The sequence below is a fragment of the Nothobranchius furzeri genome, chromosome 3 (assembly GCF_043380555.1).
Source record: "Nothobranchius furzeri strain GRZ-AD chromosome 3, NfurGRZ-RIMD1, whole genome shotgun sequence".
NCBI classification, from domain to species: domain Eukaryota; kingdom Metazoa; phylum Chordata; class Actinopteri; order Cyprinodontiformes; family Nothobranchiidae; genus Nothobranchius; species Nothobranchius furzeri.
In genome coordinates this window covers 2,629,988-2,656,172 of record NC_091743.1, presented here as the reverse complement: position 1 = coordinate 2,656,172, position 26,185 = coordinate 2,629,988, and the positions used below count along the sequence as shown (strand labels likewise).

The 26,185-nt window shown below is 44.6% G+C and overlaps 2 protein-coding genes across 2 annotated transcripts in view; both read left to right on the top strand.

The window, feature by feature from the left end:
• The window catches only part of si:dkey-156n14.3 (zinc finger protein ZXDC), a 46,186-nt gene extending 39,528 nt beyond the window's left edge, over nucleotides 1–6,658 (top strand). Inside the window, exons 7-10 of the mRNA XM_054733976.2 lie at nucleotides 2,509–2,596; nucleotides 2,713–2,864; nucleotides 5,776–5,877; nucleotides 5,994–6,658. Coding sequence (XP_054589951.2) covers nucleotides 2,509–2,596; nucleotides 2,713–2,864; nucleotides 5,776–5,877; nucleotides 5,994–6,080 — 429 coding nt within the window. The 3' untranslated portion in view covers nucleotides 6,081–6,658. The remainder of the gene's footprint in view (nucleotides 1–2,508; nucleotides 2,597–2,712; nucleotides 2,865–5,775; nucleotides 5,878–5,993) is intronic.
• Nucleotides 6,659–8,747: 2,089 nt separating this feature from the next.
• On the top strand, nucleotides 8,748–22,510 carry fbxo2 (F-box protein 2). Its single transcript, XM_015942482.3, has 6 exons — nucleotides 8,748–8,886; nucleotides 12,047–12,102; nucleotides 15,825–15,951; nucleotides 21,588–21,680; nucleotides 22,015–22,150; nucleotides 22,237–22,510. Exons 2-6 carry the CDS (start codon nucleotides 12,066–12,068, stop codon nucleotides 22,369–22,371), a joined length of 528 nt encoding a protein of 175 aa, XP_015797968.1. The 5' UTR covers nucleotides 8,748–8,886; nucleotides 12,047–12,065; the 3' UTR covers nucleotides 22,372–22,510.
• Nucleotides 22,511–26,185: the final 3,675 nt, after the last annotated feature.

Here is a 26,185-nt window from a genome sequence, read left to right as displayed (position 1 = left end):
TAATATTATTATAATTATTTATTGTGGCAGAAGTTGGTGTGGTCCACCACAGAGAAGCTGCTCTAGCATGATGACTTAAATTATTCTACAGGTTATTTTCAGCCTTCTGATGCTCACACACACACACACACACACACACACACACACACACACACACACACACACACACACACACACACACACACACACACACACACACACACACACAGAGTGTTGGTGAGCGGCTGCGTCTGACTGCTGATGCTCTGTGTGTGTTTTTATTTCTGCAGTGAGACAAACTCACCTCACACGTCCAGAGTTTGTTCTTTAAGCTTCTATTAACTCCACCGTGATGACGTCTTTGACACGTTTCCTCTACGCTGCAGGAGTTAACGTTTACATCACGGAGTTAAAGTTCGGCAGACGTGATTGTTTATATCTGGGTGGGGGGGGGGGGGGGGGGACTCGTGCTGCACACAGCCAGCTGGGGTGATCAGCTCTGAAAAGTGTTGATCACAATTTGCAGATCACGTTTATTTTCCACGTTAATTTTTCACGGAGATCAGCCGTGGATTCCTCTTCCCTTGGCATTCTAGGAATCGAAATAAAAAAACGATTCCGGGAAAAATGAAAAGTTGGAACCGGTTCCAATCGATGCTCGATGCCCAACCCTGCCTGCAGGCAAGGGTATTACCCACAAGTCATTGCTGCAGGAGAAAAGGCTCAAGTTCCCTTTCTAAAAATATGTATAGTTCGTTTTAGGACGATTAGCTGATGCTCTGAAAGTTTTAGACAAAGCAGCAATGAAGTTGACTTCATTTCAAATAATTTCTTCGTTGTTTGTTTGAAAGTTGTTAATAAAGGTTTTTGAAAACTGTCGCAGCGACCAGCATCCCGGCATGCGGGTTGTGATCCATGATGATGCTCCCCGTCTCAATTCTGCAGTTACTGTCTCCCTTGTGTACGACGTACTCGAACCCTACTGCACGGGCGACGGTGGCACAGGAGTTAAGAGCTCGCCCCGTAATCGGAAGGTTGCAGGTTCGAGCCCCGCTCAGTCTGTCACTGTCGTTGTGTCCTTGGGCAAGACACTTAACCCTCGTTGCCTGCTGGTGGTGGTCAGAGGGACCGGTGGCGCCAGTGCTCGGCAGCCTCACCTCTGTCAGTGCGCCCCAGGGCAGCTGTGGCTACGATGTAGCTCATCCCCACCAGTGTGTGAATGTGTGTGTGAATGGGTGAATGACTGATTGTGTTGTAAAGCGCCTTGGGGGGTTCCAGGACTCTAGAAGGCGCTATATCAAATACAGGCCACTTACCATTTACCACCTTCTCCAGGTGCCTTTGCTGAAGACTGCAGGGCGAGTGTTGGGATTGGGCCATGGTGTATGACATACGCTGCTCAGCGCCGATTGGCTCAGTTAGAATTCTCAGGGGGCGGGGTTATTTCAGTAGGAGGGTTCCTTAAGCATGGGGCTGGCTGGTCAGCCTGCTAAAGCAGAGCAGGAGAAGAAGGCGTGGACTTGCTCTCAGAGAAAGGGTCAGGCTGGCAGAAGGTTTTCTGCGACATTCTTCTCCTGCTCCATAAAACGGTCCCGTGGAATGTTGCTGAAGGAGTTCCCCGACAGGCCAAGTCTCATCCCAGGCCACCTGATGCAGGGCTGGTGGCACCACCAGTCTCCAGTTAGAGCTCATAACACTACGGGTCGTAGATGGTCACAGGTCTCACGTCCGTCTTTGTGTTGAGACAAGTCTCTGGTTCTTCCTCTGAGGGGGGTTTGCAGCAATCTAACCAGGGGTTGAATTCCCTCCATGGTCTGCTTTCAGGTGGGCCCTGCTGCTGCCCTCGGTGGAGTCTTCTGCTCTGTGGAAAGGGCTTTAAAATGAGCTGGAAGATGTGTTCAAAGGTCCTGGAGTCTCCTAAGTGAGCTTCATGTCTTTAATGATGGAGCTCCTCTTTAGTAGAGCGGTTCCTATCATGAGAAGGGTTAGAACAGTAACGGGTTCACGCGCACTAGACCTGTGCACCAACCCTACCTCCGCTTACCTGAAGGTGCCGGGTCGGCCCGGGCCGGGTAGCCCCAGTCGGCCCCAGCCTGGCCCGGTTGATTCCACACATCCTTGCCTTAAGCCCATGTGGGCTGATTCTACCCACCAATCAGAGGCTTGCTCTAATGGAAGGTGTGAATTTGCTGTCAGCAGTGGGTGTGTTGGCCCTGGTCGGCCTGAAGCAGACCCCCTCCAGAAGAGGGCTGAGAATGAGTCTTGGTTGGCCCGGAACAATACCAGGCCACCCAGATATGTAAACAACCTACGCTACCCGGCCCGGGCCGACCCGGCACAGATGGGAATGGCCCATAAGCTTCTACGGGTCTGGTGGCCCAGGCCCTTCCATGTGCTGACCTAAAGTAACAGCTGGCTTGTTTTCCTCGGCAGTAGGTAATGAGTAGGACCCGTGTGTTTGGAGTCTAGGTGTTGATGAGAACATGAGTCAGAACCACGGCAGAAGGAACATTTGTTTTCCCTCCGTAGGAGAGCGGAGGCTCAGCCAGGACCGACTACAGAGCTATCCAGATGGCTAAGAAGAAGAAGAAGCAGAAAGGTTCCTCAGGTCCACCAGGTACAGAGCTCTTACCTGTCCGAACACACACACACACACACACACACACACACACACACACACACACACACACACACACACACACACACACACTTATTTCTCTTTCCACTGTCCAGGAACGTCCTGTCAGAGAAACACCAAGGGATCCAGGGTTGCCATGGCAGTGCTGCCCCCCCGTTATAGTGATGGAGCTGTAGCAGCTGCTGGGGGCCTCGCGCTGAGGGACCATGTCATTGGGGCCCAGTACATCCAAATCCAGCTGCTGCAGGTCTGAGCACACGGCTACCTGGACCCAGCTCTAAGCGAGGTTCTGTGTGTCTGGTGTTCCTCAGCCACCGTTCTCACCAACCATCAGATCAGATGGGCCACATTCAGCCCGAGCCCAGAACCCGTCATCTGTTAGCCAGTGTGTGTGTGTTCAGCACATTCTCCTCACAGCTGAGGATCAGTGAGGCTGCTGACTCCAGCAGCTCGTGCCAACATCACAGCTCCAGAGGAGATGCTTAAATAGTGGAGAGCAAGGGCGTCAGTTTGTTGTCAGAACTGCTGGGGACAATAACCATACACTTGAGTGGGGCTTAAAAATTGCTGGGGACAATAAAGTAGGCTAGCACAGGGGTCGGCGGCTCTTCCATCCATCTGATGCGGCTCTCTGTGCTTGTAAAATAATGAATGGATATTTAAATAAAAAGCTTTATATTTTACTGCATTAATTTTACATCTGTAAGCTAATTCTAAATGTAAAGATTGTCTGCGTAAACCTGAACAGGTCCAACCCGGTCTACTGTGAGACCGGGTAGACGTGTCACGCTTGTGCGTAATCATATCGGCGCTTTATGAGCTGCTTTCTGACCTTCCCCACCTACAAAGTTTAATTACAACAATCAAACGTGACAGAGCCCGGATTTGTATTCTGAACAGTCTAAACATGTTTTAAAAAGAAACGTAAGACAAAAGTGGCACCTGCTCAGTAAAATATTATTGAAGGCAGAGACGGGCTACAGCTTCTGGATCCACTTTATTTAATAGTTTTATTGATTATCTTCTTATGAAAGATAACTTTGACGTACACGAGCGATCAGGCGCGTTGCAAGCTTTTCAAAAGTGTGGGGGATGTTGTCTGTGCCTAAAATAAGTTGATGTTATTCACCTTGTTAGTTTAATTTCCATAATAGCGGAGCAGGTGCGAATTTTAGACGCGTCACGCACGTCTCCGTTTTAAACATGTTTAAACTGTTCAGAATACAAATCCAGACTCTGTCTCGTTAGATTGGTGTAACTAAAGTTTGTACTGAATGAAACTACATTAAACCATGTTGAAAAGAAAAGGATCCGATTAAATCGTTTCCCCTCATTTACAGTCAGGAGTACAGCGCAGTGCGCGTGGCTCTGGGGTTAATCAGGTTTAGTTGTTTCTCTTTGTAACAATCTTCACAAGAAGGCAAAACAGTTAAATGGCAGGTTACAGATATTTATATTTGACTGTATTTTGATGGATGAACTCAAGGATGTTGGTTGATTTCCTCCCACTGAAGCGGTCTGGAAACCCGGTCTCTCTGAGGGACGTGTCACTTGGAAAAATGTTATTTTTATGAAATTATGAAAGTTTGGCTGAACAGCGCTTGTTCCCGTCTCCAATATGGAGACGCATGACGCATCCAGTCTGAGGCAGAATAGCCTCTTCAGCTCAGAAAGCTCCTGTAGAGACATTTGATCACGCACAAAGTTTATGTGGAGCAGAAGCGGTCGGGCCACGGCAGGTGAAACGTTCCTAGCCTACATGAAGTGTAACATTAATATGTTAGTGGACACGCTGGTCTGGTTGGTTAGACCAGTGAAGTGGAAAACACACACACACACACCAGATAAAATAATGCTGATAGCGTGGACTAGAAGACAGGTGATGGTTTATGTATTTAAATGATGATCAGGCTGCTGTAAAATGTAATCTCCATCCACATCCAGACACAATTATCCTCTATTCTGTCTCTAGTTGCTCTGCTCTTGTCTGGGCTGACGTAGCTGACGGTGCGCGCGGCGCGCCTAACTAGCGGCTGATGCACATTTTACGCATTTGGAGAGGTGGGCTGGATGCTTTGTTTTTACTGGAAGATGGTCCACTTAACGCACGGGTGTAGACTACATATTAATGACAAATGAATGAAAATTAAATTGTGAGTTTTTACTTCATATTTTAAAAATAAAAATGACGGGGGAACACATTTATGACGTCTTTTTAAACTAAATTTTCTAGCGCGACCTGCCTGCTTCACGAAGTCACTGCTTATTAAGGTCCGTCCAGAATTACCGTGGCCCATCCAACAAGGAAAACCTGGCGCCGCACCTGTTATAAACCTCTGCAAATTGTTGTTCTTCTCTTTATCAAACTCAGACTTTGTACAGCTAATGTCAACATGTAAAATTATTCAGTCGAGCTCTTCCGTCCCTCCCTCTCCTGCTCTCCTGGAAACCCGACATCGGCTGTCAGAAGCGGAGGTGAAGAAGGAGATGAGGCAAACAGAGTGAGTGCGACGTAGAGAAACCAGACTGGTGTGGAGGTGAGCAAAACAGCTGGACAAGTGTGGGTGTTGAATCCCCCACGGGTGCGACGCCCATGCGAGCGACCGGTACCGGCTGCTGTCACCTGGTTGTGAGCAGCTCTCTGCTGTCTGAGGGTAGGCCCCGCCCACAACGCTGCGGCTGCTGCGGTGTTTTCTTTACTGTGGGAAACGGGTAATAATGGCTCTTTGATGGGAACAGGTTGCCGACCCCTGGTATAAGATCTGAGCTGGTAAAACAAAAATCCTCATCAGCAGGCGTTTTTGAAAGTGGGGGGGACACAGCTGCCAATCACAAATTTTGCCGGGGACATGTCCCCGGCATCCCCGGTTAAAATGACGCCTATGGTGGAGAGGATAAAGCTGCTGAGAGAAAAAGACCCACGTGTAGCCCCGTCCTCACAGAACCAGGAACCCAGCTGGTCCCGGCTCATGCTGCTCCCTAATCCAGCTGCTGGTGCAGGATTCATCTAACCAGGGTCTGGAGCTGGAGTCAGCACGACTCCTCACACATCATGGCTGAAGTCACAATCATAGTTCCTGCTTTTGGAATAAAGAGCAGAAAACCAGAACCTTCCATCTGATCGTGTGTGTGTGTGTGTGTGTGTTCTGCACCTGCAGGATGACCCAGCCAGTAATGGTGACCTGGCCTTCCAGCTGAGCTCCCAGGCCTCCAGCTCTCACTCTCAGCTCACTGCTGATCTTCCTGTCAACATTTTACAGGCGAGTACACCTCCTGTTGGTGTGTGTGTGTGTGTGTGTGTGTGTGTGTGTGTGTGTGTGTAGTTCTGCAGGTGTGACAGCTGATGACGTGGGCTGATGAGATGTTTCTGCAGCAGGAACCCTCAGCGATGACCGAAGAAGACAACGGCTCAGACAACTCCCAGTTCACAGGAAGTACCATCAACCTTCAGGACCTGGAGTGATCCTTTCCTCCCCCAGCTAGAGTCACAGGTCCACAGCACCCAGGGTTCCTCTGGTGCCTCGTTAACCATCAGACCTCCAGAACGCCCGGTTGTCTGAACCAAATCCTGACCCTCTGTAGACGATCGAGTCCAGTCTGACAACTGGTGAATCTTGGAAAGTGGACTGGGTAGAATGGTTTCCACTGATCATGCACCTTTAGATGAGCAGATGGGTCTCAGATGAGAAGATCATCAGAGCCACCAGAGGTTCCAGTCCTTGTTTCTGGATCATTGTGCCACACACACACACACACACACACACTCTGCATGAGTCTGCACTCCAGTTGCCTTACACACCTCATGCTGTGCAGGTTTCCATCTGCAGACCGGCGGCGTGAGCCCACATACCTTAGATTTATTTTTGTAAGCCATCAGAGGACCATGTTGAGAAGAGGCCTGCAGGACCAGTGTACCTCCAGAAGCCCCTTGCTCACCTGAGGAATGAAACCAGGTGTGCTGGTGCCCCCCGGCCTGCTTCAGGCCTTATTTATTAAAGCTGTGTGTTTACGGACAGCAGATGATTAAAGAGTAAGAACTGACACCAACCTGCAGCATGTTGTCTTCATTTCACTTTCAAACCAGTGCAGTCTTGGGTAGTGCTGTGGCGATGGTCCAGCAGGAGGACTGCAGTCATGGACGAGCTTCCAGCAGATGTTGGTACAGCCCTGAAATCAGGCTTCAAGGGTTTCTGGGAACTAGAGTCCCAACTCCATCGGTCACCTGCTGAGAGGTGGGGGACATCCTGGACAGGTCTCCAGTCCCTCACAGGGACACCTACTTTGAGCTTCCGAGATGCACCGGAAGGACACGAGCTTGGTGCCATGCTGCACAGTGAAGGTGAGAACTTCACTTAGGGACACGTGCATCAGTCCTGTCCAATCAGCAGTTTTCAAACCAAAGAGCCTCTCATTCATCCTTTAAAGCTCAGACCTCAGGGCAAAGGTGATCACCTACACTGAGCCATTTCTGCTGTTACTACTGCTGGACCTCTCAGCGGCTTTCGCTACAGTTGACCATAACATTCTGCTAACCAGACTGGAATCTTTTGGAGTCACAGGGACCGCGGTTTCACTCATCTGATAGGAGTTTCAGCATTCACATTGACGACTGCTCTTCTCCTTTTGTCCCGCTCCCCTGGGGAGTTCCCCAGGGCTCTATTTTAGGTCCACTCCTCTTTTCTATATATATTCTTCCACTGGGAAACATCATTGCTAAACGGGGCTTACATTAACACATATTTGCTGATGACTGTCAAATTTATATGGCTTTAAATCCGTCAAGTTCCATTACCCAGCTCTCAGAATGTCTCAGAAGTTAAAACCTGGCTAGCTTCCAATTTCCTGAAGTTCAATGACAATAAGACCGAGGCCATCCTCTTCAGACCTAAACATAACCTGCATACTTCTGGTGCCTTTCATCTCTCCCCCCTCAACCTTAATTCCTGTGTGACCAGCCTTGGGGTTAAACTGGATGCTGACTTGTCAGTGAGTGCACATGTAAATGCCACTGTTCGATCCTGCTGCTTCCAGCTTCGTCGCCTTACCCGACTAAAGCCCATTCTGAAGAGGCCGCACTTAGAATCAGTTATCCATGCATTTATCACATCCAGACGACTTTTCCAAACCAGTTCTTATCGGTGTAAATGTATCCGTCCTCAGTCGTCTGCAGAAAGTCCAGAATGCTGCTGCCAGATTTCTTTCCAATACAAATAAACGCTGCCACATCACTCCCATTCTGGCTGATCTACACTGGATTCCTGAGCACTTTCTAATTCAACACAAAGTTCTAACTTTTACCTACAAAGCCCTGAATGGTCTGGCCCCCTTATACCTGTCAGAGCTGCTCCCCCCCCCACATCCCTTACAATTTTCATTGACTTCTGCTTTTATTAACTTGTTTTTATTGGCTGTTTTAACTTTTGATTTTAGGTGTTTCTTTTTTATGAGTTATTAATTTGTGTTTTATGTATAAGTATGTGAATTTAAATGGCTGTTTAGGTTTAACTGTGCAGTGCTTTGGTCAGCTGACATGCTGTTTTTAAATGTGCTATATAAATAAAACTGGATTGGATTAGCAGAAACAAATGAGCATAAATCTGTAAATGAGGACTAATCGTGAGTCCGATGGCGCCTGCAGGGTAAACCAGCTGAAACCCTAAAGCTGGCAGGAGAACAACAGGTGTGCACGCCACAGTTACAGGGTGCACTTCATTTATTTCTTGTTTTACCTGGAGGGGGATGCTTTTGTGAGCCATAGTTCCCAGTGGTGCGCTGCACACATGCAGAAGCTTTTGAGGAACAGAAGGATGTAAATGTTCTAGTCAGTATTTGTTCCATGTTGCCACAGAAAGTATATTTGTCAGCTCACATGGAGCATTAGAAACGATTCATGTTCTTTTATTCTGCCTACAACTGGTGACTAATCTCTAGTTTAAATGGACACTCATTCATTTCCATCTCTACCGTTTAAAATGTGTGGGTCACCTGCAGCAGATTTCTGGTAATATTTCCCCCAAAATCCCTCTGCCTGAATGACGAAGCACATCTTTCCTGCTGAACCTACACACAGATGCTGTTTTTAAAGCCTTCCTAAATGACCCAGCGGTGGGTAAGAGTGCAGAACCGGTTTGTCCCACTGCTGCATCTGATGCTGACGCAGTGCTGAGTGCGTGATGTGATAATCTGCTGAGTCAGGCTGTGTGAGCGTTCCTTCCTGTCAGTCTACCAGCCACTGGCTCTGCTGCAGAGGACACCGAGCAAGACGCCCTGTGAGTAACTCAAAAACAGGCTTTTGCAGTTTATAAAGCTAATTTGTTGTGAGTGACTAGTGAGTAGCAGGCAGACGCGTTGCAAGCTTTTCAAAAGTGTGGGGGTTGTCTGTGCCTACAATAATTTCATGTTATTCATCTTGTTAGTTTAGTGTGAATTTTAGACGCGTCACGCACGTCTCCGTTTTAAACATGTTTAAACTGTTCAGAATACAAATCCAGGCTCTGTCTCGTTAGATTGGTGTAACTAAAGTTTCACCTGAATGAAACTTTACATTAAACCATGTTGAAGAGAAAAGGGTCCGATTAAATCAGAAGAAGCCTCTCGGATGAGAGGTGAAACGTCTTCAAGCAACTCAAAGAAGTCCAGACGCTTTTCTTTCAAAGCTCATTAGACTACAATGACCTGGATGACTGAGAACCTTCACAGACATCCGATTAAATCGTTTCCCCTCATTTACAGTCAGAAGTACAGCGCAGTGCGCGTGGCTCTGGGGTTAATCAGGTTTAATTGTTTCTCTTTGCAACAATCTTCACAAGAAGGCAAAACAGTTAAATGGCAGCTTACAGATATTTCCATCTGACTTTTATTTGGACGGATAAACTCAAGGATGTTGGTTGTTATGAAAGAATTACCCCGACGCACACTGATGCGCACACAGATGAGCTGACATTTTAATCGTTACGCACATCGCATCGCGGAGGTAACTAAATCAATCAAGAAACGATTCCCATCAGAACATCAGAGCTTTATACTGGACTCTGTGTTCAGCGCGGCTCGGAGCGCCCACGGTGGACAGTGAGCTGAAGATCTGTAGAGGGTTCGCAGCGCAGCGCAGAACCACGGTGCATGCGGTAAGATTTCCGAAGCGGTCTGGAAACCCGGTCTCTCTGAGGGATGTGTCACTTGGAAAAATGTTCTTTTTATGAAATTATGAAACTTTGGCTGAACAGCGCTTGTTCCCGTCTCTAATATGGACACGCTGGTCTGGTTGGTTAGACCAGTGTTTGAAGTGGAAAACACACACACACACACACACCAATTAAAGTAATGCTGATAGCGTGGACTAGAAGACAGGTGATGATTTATGTATTTAAATGATGATCAGGCTGCTGTAAAATGTAAGAGTGCAGGCATAGGCGGAGATCCCAGGGGGGACGCATCCCCCCCCCCCCCCCCCACACACACACAAAAGCCACCGCAAACACATAAATGCTATCAGTAAACCTGTATTGTCTTCTAAAACCACAACGAAAGAGTTAGTCTGCAAATACAAAACAATGTGTTTTTAATTGTTGAGAAATTATAGGTCACACCATGTTGTGTTGAAATTCCTGGAGCCGTTCACGCTTGGCAGTTCCCTCGTTGAGTCGCCGGCCGACGCGTTGCCATGGAGACGTGCCGTCCAGCTGGTCCAGTAGAGCTGTAGTGTTGATTCCTGTGCATTCCCGGGGCTTCGCCACCTCCAAGTCCCGACGCCTCAGGTCTCTGGCTGCTTCACCTGGGCTGTGGTTGATCTGAGGACCCGACTCCCAGTGGACCCGCAGCTTCGTAAAAGGGGACTGGAAGCGGATGCCTTTCTCCTTTAGCGCGCTCTTCACCTCTTTATAGGCTCGGCGTTGTTGCATCACCACTGTCGTGTAATCATGGTCGAAGCTCAGAGGCCTATTCTGAACGGATATTTTCTTCTGCCAAGCATTTCTAAGCACTTTTTCATTTATTTTAAACTGAATAAAGTTGACCACTATAGATCGAGGAGGCGTGTCGGGAGGAGGCTTTGGCCCGAGAGATCGGTGAGCTCGCTGTATTTGGATGTCTGTCCCCTCTTCGACAAGTCGGTCGTAGCGTCCCCCGCCTCGCCCTCTGGGACTCCATAAATGTGCAAGTTGTTTCGCCTTGCTCTTGACTCGGGTCATTTATCTTGTCAATCATTTTCTTTAGTTCTGCTAATGACAGTGTAAGTGGGTCGTTAGCTGCAGGTGACCATGTTTCTGAAGCACCTACTCGTGTGTCTGCCTCCTCCAGTTTTTTTACATTGATCCTGCATGGTTAGCGTAGCTTGTGTTAGCCACTGATTGATGTCTTGTTTGAGCGTGTCAATCTCTTTCATGGTTTTATTAAATTCGTCCTTGAATGAGCCCAGGTCAGACTTCAGTTTGGACCTTAAGTCGGTGATTTGTTGACTTAGTAATTGTAGTTGTTCAAGCAAAGTACCAGCTGTAGCCACTTGTTCACCGCCGCCATTGGCCTTCTCCTTGCTGTCGTGCTCTTCGCCCTGTGCTTGATATATCTGTTCCTTTGGTTCTTGCATCGTCTTCGTTTTTTTCTTGCAACCCCCTGACATACTGTCCATGGAAAATGTAGACTCACTCAAGATTTATTTGAATTTTAGGGGGAAATGCTGCTCTACCCCCAGGAGCTCAAGCTCAATCAGCCATCCCGCGTCGCTGCCAACCCGGAAGTCACCCGTGTGCATTTTTATTTCTGCAGTGAGACAAACTCACCGTGTTGACGTATTTTAGCAAGTTTCCTCTACGCTGCAGGAGTTAAAGTTTACATGACGGAGTAAAAGTTCGGCAGACGCGTTTGTTTATATTTGGCCGCTGCGCGCCGGGTGGGGGGAGGGGGGACTCGGTGCTGCACACAGACAGCTGGTGTGATCAGCTCTGAAAAACATTGATCACAATATGCAGATCACGTATATTTTTCACGGAGATCGGCCGCGGATTCCTCTTCCGGTCAGCATTCTGTTCCGGTTGGCATTCTAGGAATCGATATAAAAAACTTTGAACGATTCCGGGAAAAATGAACAGTTGGAACCGGTTCCAATCGATGCTCGATGCCCAACCCTACTTATTGTTTTGTTACACTTAAATGAAAACAATGGTTTGTATTTTGTCTCCATATACTTGATGTGTTTAACCAAACGTCATCCTGTTCAACTCTGTAGAGAATGACAATGAAGCTTTGCAGTCTTGACCTGTTTCAGCTAAAACCTGACCAAGGCTGGTTTGGTTGTAGAATTATGGGCTGGTCTTACCAACATGGCAGCAAATACCAGGAATGAGGTGTTCTTTGGAATTCCTGGAAGGACAAATGAAACAGGAGCCTACCTATTGTCCTACCTGTACCTACCTGATAGCTGTCTTCTTTCTGCAGTCCCTGCTGTGCAGTAATCATGACAAGAAACCTTCTGAAGAATCCCAACGGGGACGGTAAGGCGTCTTTTGTCATTATTGTCTGAACAGTTCTGATAAGGGTTAAGTCCTTTAGAAAACTCGGGTTGGACGGGATGAAAATACGACAGTAGTAAGCGGTCATTTAAAGCTGCTATATCAAATCTACAGAACAAGCTCGGTTTTGAACGCGAACACTCAGCCCTCCCCTCGGGTGTCCACTGAGACACTTCTGCTGGAACCAGAGACCCACATTACCAGACGATATGAGACTGCGCTAAACAATAGTCACTGTTTTCTAGGTCCAAGCGTCTTTTGTTTTGTTGTTCATGTCTTCGAATTGTGGTTTTCCTTTTGGGACTCTGGTAGTTTGTCCTAAAGCTGAAGTGGTAGCAGCCGGCTGTTTCTCCTTCTCTGATGTTATTGAGCGGAGAACCTCTCACACCAGTGCTGTTCTGTTACTGAATATGCAAATGCACAATGACCCAGTGAAGTTTGGCGAGGCCGACAACCAGGTGGTCCAAGGGCCCAAATTTTGGTCTGAAAGTGGCGGAGGATTATAGACAAATGCGAGAGAACCGCTTTATTTTTTATTTTTAATCTCCACAAAATATTTAAACAACGTTAGAGCTTTAAGTGGCATGAAAAAGAAATTAAGCTCGTTTTATTTCCAAATTTTCCACTGTAGCTTTAAACCGCTGCTCTGGTGACCACTGTTTGACTCGGACAGTGAAACAGCGGGTTGAAGGATTGAAAAATCAAGATACACGGTTTAATATAAGACAGCTATGCCAAAGGAAAAGAACAGATCCCAAGGAAATGTTGCTGTTGGTCCAGGGCAGGAACAGCTGACAGGTGTGTGTTTGTGGTGTTGATTTCCCAGAGTAATCAGGGAAAAGCTATAAATGTTATTTATCACTTTGTTCATTTGGCACTGTTAGGATCTCCAGTAACACGTTGGATCGACAGTAGCTACGTTTAAATTTCCTCTCCGATTCAAATCTTGGTTGATCAGAAATCCCAAATCTCTGTTTTCATGGACACTGGCTGAAATGATCCGATCATGCTGCGAGTATACATACACCGGGCATTCAGTCAGATTAAACTGGTTGAGCATGTGCAGCGTTGTTTTTCCCAGAAAACACTTGTAAACAGACGTCATCTTGTCCGCTAGGCCTGGGCGGTATGGCAAAAATGCCATGTCATGGTATTTTTTTAAATTACATCGGTTTTACGGTATTTGACGGTATTTTTCACAAGGCCGTGATTACCCAGATTATTTTTATGAGAAAATAATTACTGCACTAGATTGGCCTTAAATAGCCCATTCTGCTTTATTTTATCGAACATGTTTTGCGTATAATCTGTGCAGTTAACCATCTTTATGATTTCACATCCAATGCTATTGCGTTGGTTATCTCGACCCACCGCTTGCTTTTAAAAAAAACATACAGTCCCTTTAGCGAGCGAGTCTTTAATGGACGTCTGACTCTGACTGCTACTAGCCATTTTAGCCTTGGAGGTGGAGGGTGCAGATCGAAGCTGGAGACATGCTTGGTATTCCAAGACGTGTTTTCGGCTGAGGTGATGAAGCAAGTTGCTGGTATTACCCCGCCAGCTACCACCGTTGCTCGACAGCATTAGCATATAATAGTTGTTTGCTCCACGACCGAACTTTTAAAACCTCCAAACAACAGATGTGGCTCCTCTTTTTGGAATAAGTTCTTCTGCGTCCGAAGTTTTGATGTCGCCTTGACACGTCCCGCCAGCCGCCATTCTTGGTTTCACCACGCTGTGGTGTTTGTGTGTAGCAGTGAAATGAGTCCCCGCTGAAATACTTTCCTACTACGAACGTTCTGTACGTTGTCTAGGCCATTCACCGGTATAGCGGTATGTGAAAAGTTCATATCTTAACCAACATAAACACCGGTTTTTAGCACTGGTATACCACCCAAGACTATTGTCCGCACATCATTTTATTTTCTTACTCTCTTCTTCACACTTACCTGCATGCTTTTGTTTTAAATGATGGCTCTAACAAAGCTACAGGCTCAGCGGTCCGTAACGCTGCTGCTCCTCCGCCACAGGAGAGCAGGATAACGTACTAATGATCACCACCCACACAGACTTGTTCCTGAGCTTCTGCAAAGGCAGAAAGACGTTGCACACATGCCCAGTGGGCATTAGTAAACTGCAAGAGTCCAAATCAGAATGAAAATCATTCCGATCTGGCCGTATCGCATCTGAATATTCTGATTGACTTTTTTTACATGAAGATTTTTTATCTGATAGGCGTTCATTCCGATTACTTGTGCCCTTGTAAACATAGCCTAAACCAGCTTTGGGGTGGAGCCAGAATCCTCTGGAGGTTTCTTCCTGTTAAAAGGGAGTTTTCCTCTCCACTGTCGCGGCATGCATGCTTAGTATGAGGATTGCTGTAAAGACTCTGACACTAGTCAGTGACTCGATGCGACCTGCTGGGTTCCTTATATAGGGTTGAACTGAACTCAGTGCACTGATTTGTAGGTTCAACTGGAATGTGGTTGGGTTAGGGCGCCTTGAGATTACTCATGTTGTGGTTTGGCGATATATAAATAAACTGAACAGAATTTATTAGATTTTTTGTGATAAGTTCATATCAAGTTTTCTGTAAAAAAACAACTAAAATATAACAGAAAAAAGGATGATTTCAGATGAGTTAATGAAATAGTTTCATATAAAGAGTCTTTGCTCAATAATAATCAAACGTTTAACTGAAACGGTAAACTCCAGATAGAAACATAAGTACCGTAATTTCCGGACTATAGAGCGCACCTCAATTTAAGCCGCACCAACAAAGAAAAAAAGGTTTTCTACACACACACGCCGCACTCAAAGACAAGCCGCGGCGCAGCAGCCACATGCAGGTCTCCGGCGCACAGCGCATGTACGGCCATAACATAAGATAATTAGACAGAGAGACGCTACACGGAGGTTTTTCATTGTTGTTTTAATTCAACAAAACGAATTTTGAACACGGGTGAAGGTGCCTGCAAGTTTAGAAAAGAAAACAGCGCTGATAGCATTCATATTTCTGGATGTTATGAAATAAAAACAGCACTGACACGTTATTACCGGTAATTTGCATGTTTAGAAGAAAAGATCAGCGCTGACTCAGCATTAATAAGCCCTGGATGGTTAGAAAATAAAAACTGCACACAAAACATGCCTGGTTAGTATTGAGCCGCGCAGCGGAAACAGTGGAAACACCTCGACCGTCTGCTTTTTGTGTGTTCACCCAATCTTCAAGAATGTTTTCCAATTCCGGCGATCTGCTTTTATTTCCTCTGAAAGCTTTTGTCGTTTTTTTCACACTGACTGAGTTCTTCCCGCTGCCACCTCCAATGTCGCACTATTGATTCATTTATGCCGAGCTCCCGTGCGGTGGCTCTGTTTCCTTGTTTGATGGCCGGATCGATCGCTTTTAACTTGACAGCTGCAGCACATGCCTTCCTCCGCGTGGTTTCCATGACGAGGGTATGTCTGATGTGTAAACGTGCCGCTTTAAATCAAAGAGCGTCTTCTTCCGCGCATAATGTTTTGCCGTGCCTGTCTCACTTTACTGCTGGAGAGTGCCTCTAGTGGTTGTTGGCCAACAAAAATCTACACATGAGCCGCACCGTGATTTTGGCCGCAGGCTTCAAAGCACAGGGAAATGATAGCGGCTTGTAGGCCGAAAATTACGGTAGATCATAAGCTGGAGACTGACATCTCTCTTATAGAACAGCTGGATTCCTGGGAGCTGGTGGAGAATGGTGGGAATGGGTGGAAAGTGGAGGACATGCCTGGAGACTGTGGCCATGACTTCTGCAACAATGAAGTGACGAAGTACTTCGCAACCTCCTTTGAGTGAGTGTTCACTACCATCTGTGTCACAGTATACAACAGCTGTAGAAATGCTGAATGCAGTTTTCTGGAGCCTTAAATGGACAGCTAAATAAATGAACCATGCTGCTAGTCTTTCTTTCCAAAGACCAAAAACACAAAAACAATGTAGGCCTTCCTGGTTTTGTGGTTTAAATTCCATATCTAAACACACAGCTGAAAAGTAATGATAACACTTTGAGAACACACAAGATTTCAATTAGAAACATTGATGTGGAATGGGGAATGTGTTAGGAACTAAAGGATGCAACATCATTTCATAAAAATAAAAATATCAGTTAAGAGAGGTGCTAAATCACAGTCAGCACGAAACCGAAAACAAATAGTTTTATTTCTATCAGGCGAGTGTGAAGATGAGTCAAAGGTAAAAAGCTCGAGTCCCTGGCCTATGTGGAGATATAACCGCTCTGACATGTCCTGGGTTGACCCGAAGACCTCCTGTTAGCATCATGGCAGAAACACCTACTGTCAGGGGTGTCTAGGACAGGGGCGCAGATAGGATTTTCAAACTGGGGGGGACAAAGTTCCAATGTACCCTCCTCCAAACACGTGCACACACACACACACACACACACACGCACGTACACAAGCAATTGCAAGAGCCTTAAATAGAGCTCAATCAGTTTGTGTAATTTCATCCAACGGTTTATGTGAAAACTAACACTATTATAAATGTGCATTATGCAGTGGAACGCTGGCAACAAAGCTCTGCTTGATCGTCCAAGGCAGCCATTTGTTATTCTCCCAATCAATCACTAACCAAAACCTCATGCTTTATGCTAAACACGATTTATTTAAACATTAACTGATTTTCAGCATACCAAACTTTACAGATAACATAAAAAGCCCTATGTAAAAAAACTGCACATAAAATATAATAAAGAACAATATTCACTTATCACTTAGAGCAGCGGTTTCTAGACTTTTCAGTCTCTGACCAACATAATTAAAATTTATGAGGCCTGTCACCCCGACTCGGTTTCTGAGTCAGTTGAAAAAGTGGCACAAAGAGAACACAATCAACATCAATAGCCAATATATTGGCAATATATTGGCAATATATATCTCTCTTCTTCCGGCTCTTGGAGGGTGCAGACGCTTATTTCCTCCTCTCTTCCATATCTTATCCTCAAGGCCCTTTGTCTGTCTCTGTCTGATGGGTGCACAGCTGCTTCTGCATTTTTCTGGAAACTGGAAACTGAAATTCACTTAAATGGACCTCGTCAGTTGGTCTCTCAACGCAACTGATAAAATTTTTTCAACGATGAGAACGGGAGAAGGGGCTCCCGGATGCCCCTCCGCGACAGACCCAGTTGGACACATCATGGACTCCTGGAAGCAGTGGAACTTGATTTGTCTATCTCAGCTGTCTGTGGAGGACTCTGAAGATGTGTGGATATTCGTGGTGTTGGTGTCAGGTTTCCTGCTCATTGGCCTTGGAGGCTACCTGGCTTACCGGAAAATTAACGAGCTGTCGAGGAATATTGGCCTGATCCCGGAGCTCAGAGATGGATTGCAACGCGCTGTGAATTCACACACTCACATAACTGTCGAGATGAATCGTAAGCTTGGGACTTTGGCCGAGGTATATATATATATACATATATATATATACATATATATATATATATATATATATATATATATATATATATATATATACCATGTATATATATATATATATATATATATATATACCATGTATATATATATATATATATATATATATATACATGGTATATATATATATATATATATATACCATGTATATATATATATACACCATGTATATATATATATATATATATATATATATATATATATATATATATATATATATACCATGTATATATATATATATATATATATACATGGTATATATATATATATATATATATACATGGTATATATATATATATATATATATATATATATATATATATACCATGTATATATATATATATATATATATACACCATGTATATATATATATATATATATATATACCATGTATATATATATATATATATATATATATACACCATGTATATATATATATATATATATATATATACCATGTATATATATATATATATATATATATATATATATATATATATATATATACCATGTATATATATATATATATATATATATATATATACATGGTATATATATATATATATATATATATATATACCATGTATATATATATATATATATATATATATATATATATATACATGTATATACGTATAAAAACATGCAGTCTACAAGACAGTTTTAAATTCACTCAGGCAAACAAATGAACTGTCCAAAAAAAGATAAAGGACCCAAAAACCTCTCTCCTTCTTTCAGTCCCCTGTACATACTGCTGGGCTATTTCGCATCTGTTCAAACTGTCCAGCCTCTCCTGGTGAATGTGGCACACGGCCACCCCATTCAGTCTTTTCTGACTCATGGTTGACCGCAACCATGTTTTTAGCCTCCGTAACCCACTGCAACTGCGTTCTGCCTCAGCAGGTGATATAGGCACCACCATCAACAGTCTCACTAATGCCTCAACCTGATCAAATAGGGCACGAACTTCAAAGGGCATTTCTTTTAAAGCATGTGCAGCATCTGCAGTAGTGGGGACATTGTATTATCTTTTAAACATTGCCAACTGTACTCTCAAGTCTGCCACCTGCAGTTCAGGGTATTTCTGAGCTGCTGCATCACTCATTGTGGGAGTCAGGAGCAAGGCCTCCAATTCTTTCAGAGTTTGGATGCCTGGTTGCATAAACCTGAGACTGACTTGAGCATCTACTGTGTCTAAGACACGGTAGTACTCTGTTCTGTAAAACTCCACAGCTGATCTAGGTGTTTGTGCAGGAGCTTGCTCAGAATATCTTTTAGGGAGCCTATGTGTGCGTGGTAGAGCAATAGGTTCTAGACACATGTCACTCATGTCCTCTGCCTCCTTAAAGATCGCCTCAAAGTGTTCAGTGTTTCTTTTTGATTTTAAACTGTTTTTGACAAGGGAAACTGCAGAGAGCATGCCTTCCATGGTCTGTGTGTTTTTCTGGAGATGCATTCAGCATTTCTAATTCACCGATCACGTCTAATGCAGGCCAAAGCCCCAGTACTACATTACCCTGTTGCAGTCGAGCACGTAAGCCCTCTGCCTGACTGGCAGATTCAGAGGTACTTGCGGACATCTGATCTAGTGACTCCAGTAGTATCCCATGTTGCCTAAGAATGGCACGAATAGCAGGTGAGCGTACAGTCCACCTTGTGGGACATAAAGGTCTGATGGACTGGAATGACCCTTCCCCTTCTGAAATAGCGTTGGCTTTAAATGTGTCTTTCAGCTTACCAGACTGACCAAAAAATGTGCCAAGCTCATGAATCCAGTCAAGTGCATTGCGTACTCCACACACCTCTCGTGCAGCACCAGCTGTCTGATGCTGCAGCAGCGTCAATCTTCCCGGCTGGATGAGTGAATTTCTTCATCAGAGTCAATATTCTGCTTCATAATCAGAGTCAGTCATTACCAGACAAAGTGATCAGTCAACAAGGACCAGACCTGCTGGCATTTATACGTTTTATCTCATATTTACTCTCTTCATGTTGCGCTCATCTCCTCCTCTCCCCGACTGGGAGCCTCAGGGCGGGAGGCGATTTTCAAACTCTAAAAACTCCCAAACTTTGCTCAGCCTGAAGGTTCCACATCTCCACTATCTTCTGGTGTAAAGTAGTAACTTCATGAGGATCATGTTTGTAGATGAGACTTGTTAAAGTCAGCAATGAGGCGCTTATAACGAGTAAGTCCCAACACTGACAACAACGTACTGAACCTAGAACCAACACGCATAAACAGACAGATCGGCCCCGCCTGCTTACACTGTTGGTCTTTTTTAAATACGCAGTAATCGTTGCTTCGTCCTGCATCCTAGCAGCAACCACTTTGGCGCCTCTGGAGTCGGTGTTTGTTTACGTCATGCTGCATTCAGTGTAATTGGAAAAAGGAGCTTCAAGCGCTTAACCTCCGATTTTGTTTTCTTTCTGGCCTTAAAGGTGTGTGTGGGGGGATCGGGGTCAATTTAAATCTGGGGAGGACAGACCCCACCCCACCCCCACGCCGCCACATGCAAAAGCAGAGACCTGATCTCTAGGCCACCAGAACGGATCCCCTAAACAACTTGGCTTCACCTAGAAAGCCTGTCCATAATAGGTATGAACAGCATCGGTGACAAAGGGCAGCCTTTGTGCAGTCCAACTCTCAGCAGGAACGAGCCTGACTGACGACAGTCATAGGGACCTAACAGCCCGTATCAGAGGGCCTGGTACCACACACTCCTGAATTACCCCCCTTGAGGACCCCCTAAGGGTATAGAGCTGGTCCGGTGTTCCACGGCCAGGACGAAAACCACATTACTCCTCCTGAATCTGAGGTTCCACAATCCGATGGACCCTCCCCTCCAGAACGCCTGAATAGACCTTACCAGGGAGGCTCGGGAGCGTGATCCCCCCGTAGTTGGAACACACCCTGCGGTCCCCCTTTTTAAGAAGAAGAAGAAGAAAATATCATTTCTATAGCGCCTCTCAAGATAAAATCACGATGCGCTTCACAAAAACAAAAAATGTAAAAATATTTAAAAAAATTTAGAAAATGGTTTAAAATATATTTAAAATGAGCAAAAAATAGGCAATTGTGATTAAAAATGTTAAGAAAGAGAGAGAGTGAACAGGAAAGAGGGAAATCAGTGGATCCTGAGTAAGGTGGAATAGGTGGGGAGAGCAGAATAAAGAGAGAGAGGTGAAGAAGGTCATACAAGGGAACCACCACCCACACTGTCACTGCATCACTGTCCTCGGGAAAACAGTAATTGTGTGGAGGTCTGGGGAAACATACACACAAGTAATTCACAAGCAGAAAATGGCCGTTAGACTAGATAACAAATGAGAAGATAGGGACCATCACCATCCCAATGAACCTTTTATAAAAAACACAAGCCCTACCAGACTGGCTCAATTTAAAACAGCACAAATAATACATGAAATACAGAGGGGGGAGTGTGCTAGAACAAATGTAAAATGTGTGTGTGTGTGTGTGTGTGTGTGTGTGTGTGTGTGTGTGTGTGTGTGTGTGTGTGTGTGTGTGTGTGTGTGTGTGTGTGTGTGTGTGTGGGTGGAATTATGGAGCAATCAAACATTATGGTTGGTGTAACATAGGATCCAGGCTGTATGAGCCATTTGGATGTTTCATTGCTAATGAATAGATTATTTATCTTAATTCGTTTTCTAGTTTGCTGAAAATAAATATGGTGTCTTGTTAGGCCCCCCCCCCCCCCACACACACAATTTCTGTCTAATGTAGCTATGATTTAATTATCGTGGAAGTTATTTTTTTAAATAAATGACTACTTCTACTGCTACTAGTACTAAATTACTACTACCACTACTACTACTTGTAGAGCAGGGTCAGACAGTCCTACATGCTGAATCTACATACTCCTCCCTAAATTGACATTGTGCTTTATTTTTATGGTAGAACTCTTGTGTTTTAACATCTTCATGATCAAGTATTCGTGGTGTTTACTGTGAACATCTTGTAGTCTGTGTCTGAAGAGGCAGGTAGTCGACTTGACAGTGGAGGGTTACACCCCGGATGAGCTGGATGCTGGCCCTGCTGTCATGGTGGAAGACTGGTGAGACCCCATGGATGTGCAAATTCTAAATGAACAATCAATAACTGCTTTGGGTGGCCTTTAGAATTACCTCAGTTTGGAGTCAAAGGGTCCACATCACTTTACAAACCTTTATAAACTATCAGCATGATATTATGATGTTTATAACATGGGATCTGTGGTCTTTTCCAGCAGAAATTAGCTGCAAAGCTAGCTACTGTAGCACGCCTGGCTAACAGGCCCGTAGCTCATCTTTTTCAATCACTCCTCATCTCTGTTTCTCCAAACTGAGGTTGTGGGCTGAATGTTGGTGCCCTGAGCAGAGGCACAGATCAAGGCAATGATTTACCTGTAGGTACTGCAGCAGGACAGACTGCGGCTGCACCTACCAGATTACCATCTGTCTGCTGGACGAGAATCAGGAGGTCATAGAGGAGTTCAAACCTGAACTGCAGACTGTGGACCCTGAGGAAGACTGCTCATGGAAACAGGTAAAAGTTAAATATGAAACAAAACTCGTGTTCAAAGCTGTGTCCAATCTAAAGCTGATCAGAAAAGAGAGTTTTCCATCTTTCAGGTTAGCCACATGTTTTCTGGCTATGGCTCTGGGATGCGTTTTATCTCATTTGAACATGGAGGACAAGACACCAAGTTCTGGAACGGCTGGTTTGGTGTTAGGGTCACCGGGAGCTCCGTTGCTCTGGAGATCTGACCACATGAAGCAGGAGGGAAAAAAGGGCCGGAATGCTGACAATGAGCAGTGAGAGAAGGAGGGGGAGGGAAGAGCTACATGCTCGATCTACTCTTGTAGCAGAAACAACCCCTCCAAAACCTCACCCACACCCAACACACCTCCACCCAACACACCTCACCTCACTTCACCTATACCAGGGGTCGGCAACCTGTTCCCATCAAAGAGCCATTATTACCCGTTTCCCACAGTAAAGAAAACACTGGGAGCCACAGCAGCGTTGTGGGCGGGGCCTACCCTCAGACAGCAGAGCGCTGCTCACAACAGGTGACAGCAGCCAGTACCGGTCGCTCGTGTACGTCAAAGCTATCTTTCATAAGACGATAATCAATAAAATGATTTATATAAAGTGGATCCAGAAGTTGTAGCCCGTCTCTGCCGACAATATTTAGATATTTTTCACCCTGTTGGTGGTTTTACTGAGCAGGTGCCACTTTTGTCATACGTTTCTTTTTAAAAGATGTTTAGACTGTTCAGAATACAAATCCAGGCTCTGTCACGTTTGATTGTTGTAATTAAACTTTGTAGGTGGGGAAGGTCAGAAAAGGATCCGATCATTTTGTTTTTCCCTCATTTACAGTGACGGAGACAACGGCGCAGTGCGCCTGGCTCTGGTGGTAATCACGTTAAATTATATCTATTTTCACAAGAAAACAGAACAGTTAAAAGCAGGGCTTGTGTTGACCGGACAGTTCCCGTATTTGACCGTTTATTTTGACGGAGAAAGAATAGAAAGAATTACCCCGACGCATGCAGACGAACTGACACTTTATTCGTTTAGCTAATCGCAGATGTAGCTAAATCACTCAAGAAAAGATTCCCATCTGAACATCTGAGCTGGACACTGCTCAGCGCAGCTCACTGTCAGCGCATACGTGCGGCGCACAGCGAGCTGAAGATGTGGAGAGGGGCTTGGAGCGTGTCGCAGAACCAGAGCGCATGCGGGAAGATTCCTCCCAATGAATGAATCAATCAATCAAATTTTATTTCTAAAGCGCTTTTCAAACAAAGTGTTATTCAAAGTGCTTTACAAAATGACCCCAGATTCCCATAACAGGTTAAAAACATTAACAAACATATGCAATCACACGCACACACACACAGACTCGAGTAAAAATTATATTAGGCTGAGTCCAGATGAGCCAAGTATGGTAACGCAAGGAAACGCCATCAGAGGAGCCGTCTGCCCCGGCAGCATCAGGTCTTCCACACTAAGTCAGGGCGCTCAGTGGAGGGGGAGCATAGACCCCCACCTATAGAGCGCCCAGGAAGCTACAGTCGACCACCGCTCCCGGGGCAGAGGGCCCCCACAGAGGAAACACTGGATTCAAATGAGTAAAAATGTAATAAAAGAGCTAATATAAATGACAACAATTAGAAAATAAGTAATAAATAAAATCATAGACAGTAAAATAATAATTTAAATAATAAAACTGTGCTAAAATATGATCATATAGAACATGCAAAGCAAGTAATAAAATATAATCATGTAAAACGAGAAATAAAACTGTAGTAAATATTTAGATAAAAGCTAACCTAAAAAGACGGGTCTTGAGTCTTGACTTAAAAACATGAAGCGAGTGTTTTCCAAACCCGGTCGCTCAGAGAGACTTGTCACTTAGAAAATGCTCCCTGATTATGAAACTTTGGCTGAATAGTGCTTGTTCCTGTCTCCAATGTGGCGACACATCCAGGAGCCGTCTGAGGAGAATCCCAGAATCTTACATCCTCCAGCTCAGGAAGCGCATATAATTACGCACAAGCGTGACGCATCAACCCGGTCTCACAGTAAGACCGGGTTGGACCTGTTCAGGTTTACGCAGACAATCTTTACATTTAGAATTGGCATACAGATGTAAAATTAATTCAGTAAAATATAAAGCATTTTATTTAAATATCCATTCATTATTTTACAAGCACAGAGAGCCGCATCAGATGGATGGAAGAGCCGCATGCGGCTCCAGAGCTGCGGGTTGCCGACCCCTGACCTACACCAACACACCTCACCATGGTGGATTAAAACATATACAAAAATTAAAAAATGAATTTAATGAGTTGATGTCTCCCAATAAGTCAAATAAAAAGTTTTGAATGAGTTTCTTTCTGTCTGAACATTTTTATTTTTACCTCAACCAGACCAGAATCTGAATGTTTGGCCAAGTGATTATCAAGCACAGCAACAAGGCACATGGTGCATACAGAGATCAAGACAACTGTGATTCAAATAGGTAAGTTGTGGAAGTGTGAAATATTAGAGACACATACAGACACTTCTGCTGGTCAGTCTGATGCTAGCATAAAAAAGGCTCACCGCTGTCAGAAAAGCCCTCTCAACCACAGGAGACTCGCCTGTCTGAGACTCTGACCACGTCAGCAGTTGGGAACTTTTCCTTGATGAACTCTTGGATCTTGGATGTGTAACGTGTGAAAGAAAATCTAATATTCCATAAAAATATGGATTATCAATAAAATTGAACCTATAATATTGGATTGATGATGAAACTGGGTAATTTGGATATGCCAGGGAAACAACACTCATAATAATTTGACACAGAGACAAAAAAATAGTTTATTAAAATCTATTTATTATTTCTTTGACTACTGATGATGCAGGATGAATGAATATAAAGCAAAGCAAAAGGTGTCATGTCCAAGATTATTCATACCCTTTAAAAACTCTCCGTCTCTGGGAAAAAGTTCTAAACCATTCCGAATTGTCCAAGCTGTTCTCAAGCATCTTAATTACCCACATGAATTGGAAACCGCTGTTTTAATCAACTCAACAGGTGAAAACAGCAGCTCAAATGTAAATAAAAGCTGAGAAATGTTTTTTGGCGCAATAATGCCTCTTGTACATCGTCTGCTGGGAGACACTTATGTCAGTTCCCGCCCAAAACAACTCGCTGGTTGAATAAAAATAACTCTGAACTTTCCGGAACCGCGCTGCTTTGGGTGGCTGCATTGGAGTAGCTCTGTTGACTATATCTTAGAGGATTTTTACAGCAATTTTTTCACTTTTTGAGCATTTGTTATGATGCGTAACCATGACAACAAGCCGGTTTACAATCGGAAGCAGCTTATTAACATCGGAAAGGCTGAAATAATACCTCAACTGAAGCCACAAATCCCAAATGAGCTAAAACGCAAGAAGCGTGGGTGCAGAACGGGAGCAAAACGGAGACAGAGAAATAGGAAATTCAAACCATCTCTTCCATCGATCATAATGGGCAATGTGAGATCACTGGCCAACAAGATGGAGGAACTCCAAGCCCTTTCAAGGATCAGCCAGAGTATCGGCAGTTTCGGAACCGCTGGAGGAGATCATGCAAAGAAGGATTCTCCAGAGAATCCAGAAAATGATGGACAACCCTGAGCGTTCTCTTCACAAGACTGTCCGACAACGGAAGAGTGTCTTCAGTCAGAGGCTTCTTCAGTTTGGCTGCAACACTGACCGCCACTGGAGATCCTTCCTGCCAACAGCCATTGTAATATACAACAACTCTTTGATGACTTGATTATTATTATTATCCTGAGCTACTACAGCAATCAGTTTCCCTCTGGCATTAATAAAGTATTTTTGTATTGAATTGAAGTGATGGTGTGTAGTTTTCCTGGTGATGGGGTCAGTGGACACTTAAATTGTTGCAAGCAAGTAGCATTTTTGTGTTGGAGTAAGACCTTACAAACGGATGCCCATTAGGGTCAAAAAGCCCTGGAGAGTGCGAACTTTAACAAAATAAAAAGCACATCAGACTGCCTTTCATCACTGGCAACT

Coding starts and splice junctions, on each gene's coding strand:
- fbxo2 (XM_015942482.3), top strand. CDS start 12,066: ATGACAAGAAACCTTCTGAAGAATCCCAACGGGGACG. Junction 15,952..21,587: donor TACTTCGCAACCTCCTTTGA/GTGAGTGTTCAC, acceptor AACATCTTGTAG/TCTGTGTCTGAAGAGGCAGG. Junction 22,151..22,236: donor AAGACTGCTCATGGAAACAG/GTAAAAGTTAAA, acceptor TCCATCTTTCAG/GTTAGCCACATGTTTTCTGG.